This window comes from Cicer arietinum, chromosome 1 (assembly GCF_000331145.2).
Source record: "Cicer arietinum cultivar CDC Frontier isolate Library 1 chromosome 1, Cicar.CDCFrontier_v2.0, whole genome shotgun sequence".
Lineage (NCBI taxonomy): Eukaryota > Viridiplantae > Streptophyta > Magnoliopsida > Fabales > Fabaceae > Cicer > Cicer arietinum.
The window spans coordinates 42,454,419-42,460,622 of NC_021160.2; the positions used below are offsets into that span (position 1 = coordinate 42,454,419).

A 6,204-nucleotide genomic window follows, 5' to 3' on the forward strand; every position below is an offset into this window, starting at 1 on the left:
GGAACTCTTCGCTATTTTTTGGGGATTGAAGTTGCCTACTCTCCTAGAGGCTACCTTCTTTCTCAATCCAAGTACATTGCCAACATTCTTGATCAGACTCGTCTTTCTGATACTAGAGCAGCAGATACTCCTCTTGAGTTGAATGTGAAATATGTTCCCTCGGATGGTGTTCCTTTACCAGATTCCATTTTGTATCGTACTTTGGTTGGCAGCTTAGTGTATCTTACGATTATCAGACCTGACATTGCTTATGTTGTTCATGTTGTTAGTCAGTTTGTTGTCTCTCCCACTACAATACATTGGGCAGCAGTTATTCAGATTATTCGTTATCTTCGAGGAACTCAATTTCAAAGTCTTCTCTTTCCATCGTCATCCTTATTAGAGTTACGAGCTTATTCTGATGCTGATTGGGCTGGTGACACCACAGATCGTAGATCCACCACAAGGTTCTGTATCTTTCTTGGAGACTCTCTTATTTCTTGGAAGAGTAAGAAACAAGACATTGTCTCTCGCTCCTCTACAAAAGCTGAGTATCGTGCTATGGCATCCACTACCGCTGAAATAATTTGATTGCATTGACTTTTATCTGATATGGGTATCTCTCTTTCTGAGCCAACTCCGATGTACTGCGATAACAAAAGTGCTATTCAAATTGCTCACAACTCGGTCTTTCATGAACGCACCAAACACATTGAGATTGATTGTCATTTTACTCGTCATCATCTTCAGCATGGAACTATTACTCTACCGTTTGTTTCTTCTTCTTCTTTACAGATTGCTGATTTGTTTACAAAGATGCATTCCATTAAACGTTTCCGTTTTTTAGTTGACAAACTCTCGATGCTCCATGTTAATGCATTGTGAGTTTGAGGGGAGATGTTAGATAATATTATTATATATTAGTAGTAAGGGTATTTTATACAATTCTATTCTTTTATATATATATTCATTGTAACCCTATTAACTTCAGTTTGGTTCATTCTATGTTATGAAACCATAGAGTGGTTGTTTCTCTTCTTCCTCTTTTCATTGTTAACAATCACCTCTAGTCTATAACGAGAGGTGAAAAACATTTTATAAACTTTCAACCACTCTTCGATTGTGATGTGAGTTGGAGTGAGAATGCTTCAAATTATGCTACTCGTGAGTAATTTAGGGGTGCTTTTTTGCTTCGATTTGTGCTTGTAGTACCCTATTTTTTGTGATATGAAGGACCAAAATAGATTGTCGATCGTACCATGTTTCTTTGTTTATTTGTGACCAAATTAAGTCTAAATTTGTCTTAAATTATATTGACCTTAACAAGTAAAAAATATGTCTCATTGTAAGATTAAACTACATAGTCATCAAAATCAAAAATGTCAAAGAAAAACATAACACACAATATACTTATAATGAGAATTATTGATTTTCTTCATTTTACATCCAACAAAGTGCAAAAACAGAAAAAAAATGAATAAAAAAAATTATATTGTCCAATATGAAACAACTTTAGAATTAAGAGAAAGGGATAAAGTGGAAAATATCCGCAAGATTATTGTCTTTTTATTTATTTTTTATAAATGAAATGATATAGTTACTATAAAAAACTTACACACAACTCTAAAATCATGAGACATAATATTAAATATAATAATATTGCTATTTTTTAATTAAATTAAAATTTAAATACGATTATTTTGTCCATTTAACAGTGATTGGATGCCACATCAATAGAAAAATAACACATTTACAAAATTACGCTGCAATGTTGTCAAAAAGATTATATTAAAATAGAAACATGTCTCAGCACATAAAAACACAAATTTTGATAAATTGAATGTTCGAAATATTCAATTTGGACATTATGTAACTTAAATTAAAATGTCTAAAATCAAATATAATAATAGTACATGATCAATTCTAATATAAACAAATATTTTCAAGATTAAAATAAAATAATACTAAAAGCCAAATACAATATATTTACAATGACAAAAAATGTCTTACAACAACAACAAAATTGTATATTTACTTAATTATCTAGTTACATGGACAAAAATAAAAAGGTAAATAATTGAAAAAAAAATTATAAGGATTAAAGTTGTGTTTTTTTGTCAAATAAAGTTGTTTTACTTAAGAAGAAAAAGAGAACACATGTTAGTTTTGTGATTAGCGAATGATACAATCCAAATCTTTGTTAGGCCCAAATTAGAGATTACACAGGTTTGGTCCCAGACAGAATGAATGAGAAGCATAATTATGCTTATAGTCATACAATCATACTCATGGGAGGAGCTAACTCCAAGAAGCAGCAACCATTCTTCAGCCTTTTCTATCACGTCGAGTTGAGTGTCTTACAAAACTTCACTCTCAAGATGTGCCCTTTCTTGACCAGTCAAGTCTATTTTCACTCAAGTAGAAAATCATCATTCATAGTTTTTCTTTTCTCTTATACACAGCACAATTAGTCTTAAGTGAAAAAAGAGTATATAATAATGTAAATCAATTTTACACATTAATTAATACAAATTAATAATTATTTTTTATTATATGATTGTAAATTTTATAGATTAATAATTATACAATCAATGATCATGTTAATTGTCAATGTATAACTATTAAACTTTAAATATTTTATTAATAATTCTCCCATATGCTTTTTATTTTTTATTTTTTGAATTTTTTTATTTTAAGTTTTTTTTATATGTTGATATTTAAACATTCATAATTTTTAAATACTTCTTCAAAATTTTATTTTATTTTCTCGTCACATCCTGAACATATCACAACGTCCTCCATATTTATTTCACCTTTAAGTTGTATATAAGATGTATGAGTGAGTAGAACAGTATGTAAAATTGTTCGAGAGTTTTAAGAGTATCTCAAATGGATTTACTTTCTCTATTTAACATCAAACTAAGAGAATTGTACCGTGCACCTCCCATTTGTACCTCTCAACCCCCCTCCCCCCTCATTTTTCACTAAAGACCATTTTGCCATTTTTTATTTTGTATAAAACCATTAAAAAAAATTTACCATTGTATTTCTCACCCCCACTTTCGAAAATTATAAAATATTTTTAAATAATCAAAAATTACAAACTTTCAAAATAATAACAAAGTGAGTTTTTTGATATTTTCGAAAGTTTTGTTAAATTTAACCAATTTCAAAACTTTTGATAAATATCAAACTTTCGAAATGCAATTTTCTAGGATCATCTGAAACTTTCAAAATTTTGGATAAATTTGAAAGTTCCGAACTGTGATTTTCCATAAAGTTTTGATGAATTTGAAACTTTCGAAATACATCATTCGAAAATTTCAAACATTTGAAGTCAATTTCGAAAGTTTCAAAAAATTAGAAACTCTTGAAAGTTTCAATTTTTTTTTTAAATCCTGATGTATGTTATAATTAAAAATATATTTTGAAAAATAAATTTATAATGTTATTATTAATTAAATTTATTACTATTTTTTTAATTAGGTATGAGTAGAGTTGAGGTTCCTGCTTCAAGAATGGTTATAGATTCTATAGAAAAATTTACCACCGATCAAGTATTATTACTGATAATTCAGCATCGATCAAATTATTTTTATAGCAATATATTTGAAACATATTTTGTAGGTATTTCCTTCTCGAGAAGCTGTATTTGAATGGGAAAAAACATTGGAAGGCAAAATGGAATTTTAATTGTTACCATTCGGTCATATAAAGCAACCATAAAAATGGGAAGAAAAGACAAATAAATTTTGGGATGCGAAAGAGGTGGAAGATATAAATCAAAATCAACAGCAACTTATTCTCACATGGAAAACTGCCCGTTTACTCTCCGATGTATACCGTTAAGTGTCGGTGAAGGATGGAAAATTAGTGTTTGTTGTGGAACACACAATCATGATTTACTTGATACTATATCTGGTCATTCATATTTTGAGCATTTAAATGAGGATGAGAGGAAATTTGTCAATGACATGACAAAGTATAAGCTTACACCTATATTCATTTTAAATGCTTTGAAAGAGAGAAATAAAGCTAATCTCACAATTCCCAGTCAAATATATGAAGCAAGGAGTACTTATCGATCATTATTGAGAGGTTCGTACACAAAAATACAGCATTTGTTGAAGTTAATACAACAAGAAAATTATGTGCATTGGACAAGAAAACGGGAGAATTCAGATGTTTTGAGTGATATATTTTGGGCGCATTTTGATTGTATAAAGTTTTTAAACACGTTTCATTTTATTTTGATATGTGATAGCATATACAACACAAATAGATATCGGTTACCATTACTTGAAATTGTCGGTGTCACATCTACTAGTTTTACATTTTTGGTTGGGTTTACTTACTTGGAACAAGAGCGACAAAATAACTTTATATGGACATTTGAAAAGGTACGACAGTTATTCAAATCTAAGATTTTAATTTCTAAAGTTATTGTGACTAATAGAGATCGTGTCATGATGAATGCGATTAGTGTTGTGTTTCCTACTTCAATACATTTGTTATGTCGTTTTCATATTGAAAAAAATATTGGGGCAAGATGCAAACAATATGTGAAAAAGGATAGACAAAAAGAAGTAATGGATTTATAGAGAAAAAAAATTGTATATTCGACTAGTGTGGAGGAGTATGGTCATCACTTGCAACACTTTGAGCTAGCGTGTGCCGATATTATTCTTTTTGTTGATTATGTGAAAGATTCATGGTTAACACCTTACAAAGAAAGATTTGTTAAGATTTGGACAAATAGAGTGATGCATTTTGGGAACACAACAACTAACAGGTATTTTTAAATTATGATTTGTTTTGTTTTAGAAAATATGATTTACTAGTTTATGTGATTTGTTTTAATTTATGTTATTTAATTTATTTGTAGACTTGATTCTGCTCATTAGAGATTGAAAAACATGCTGCAAACTAGTTTTGGTGATTTGTGTAAAAGTTGAGATGATGTGAATATCATGTTGAAGAACCAAATATGTATCATTCAATCTTCTTTTCAGAAAACCATCAAGGATATTGAGCACGGGTATAATTCACCATTTTTTCAAAGTCTACATCATTGTGTATCAAGGAAATGTTTTAAAAAATTTGAATGAGATGACTATATAAATCACGCAACCATTGCAATCTATATTGGGCACATTTATTATAATTAATCTCAGCTAGTGTTTCCTCCTATGGTGCACCTAAGTACTCATGTGTAGCTCTTGCATCATTATTAGTGTTCATATTCACATGTGCATAAAAAAATTTACCATGGGGTGAAATGTGAAGGAGAGTCACAACGTCGTCTAACGTGATAGTCATCTCTCCAAATGGCAAATGAAATGAGTTGGTTTCCTTGTGCCATCTTTCAATAAATACGGATATCAGACCAACATCAGTCATAGTGAGGTAGGCTGAAGACAAATGTAGCAGTCCAGATTCCCGAATCCAATGCTCTACAGGATCTGGCACAAGAACTTCGGTAAACTTCTTCAGCTTCAATCCATGAGTAATAACTTTTAACGATCCACGATCCTGCAAGTAATTACAGAACAGTTAATTAATTAAATAAACTTAAATAAAAAATTAATTAATTAAATTTAAATAAACATAATTAAATAAACTTAAATAAAAAATTAATTAAATACATTTAAATAAACCAATAATTAAATAAACTTAAATAAACAAATAATTAAAAGTATAATTAAAAATTAATTAACATATATCTCTCCTTCACATAGCCTCCGAGCCACGTGGTGTTCATACTGTGTCAACACATGTGTCACCATTAGTCTCTCGGGAAATCCGGTTTGCTGATCCTGCTCATCAATATCATCAACATGTGCAACATCATCATGAATATCATCAGCATCATCAGTATCATCAGCATGTGCATCATATTGTTCCTCAGCCTGCTCCATTTGTGGAGGCTCAGGGATATCATCCTCCATCTGTGCATGCTCAATAGGCTCAACAGCATCATCTTGGACATAATGTCTTCGAAGACGCTGTCTAATTGGACAATTTGCTTCGTTTCGTCGTCTGTTTGATGTTGTTGGTGGAATTCTCTATGCATCATCATCTCTATCACCTATCAAGTTACGAATAATTTGATCAAACGCACCTCTCATTCTAGGCACTGCAATATATCAATATTTAAAAAATAGGAAAAAAACTTTTTAAAAAAATACATTTCGGAACTTTCAGAAGGCCAAACTTTCGGAACAT

General features: G+C 30.2%; 1 protein-coding gene across 1 annotated transcript; it reads right to left on the bottom strand.

The window, feature by feature from the left end:
* Nucleotides 1-5,166: 5,166 nt before the first annotated feature.
* LOC101492261 (protein MAINTENANCE OF MERISTEMS-like) lies at nucleotides 5,167-5,927 on the bottom strand. Its single transcript, XM_004488826.1, has 2 exons — nucleotides 5,697-5,927; nucleotides 5,167-5,511 (listed from the first exon to the last, which is right to left on the bottom strand). The coding sequence occupies exons 1-2, from the start codon at nucleotides 5,925-5,927 to the stop codon at nucleotides 5,167-5,169; spliced, it is 576 nt and encodes a 191-aa protein (XP_004488883.1).
* Between the last annotated feature and the right edge of the window lie 277 nt (nucleotides 5,928-6,204).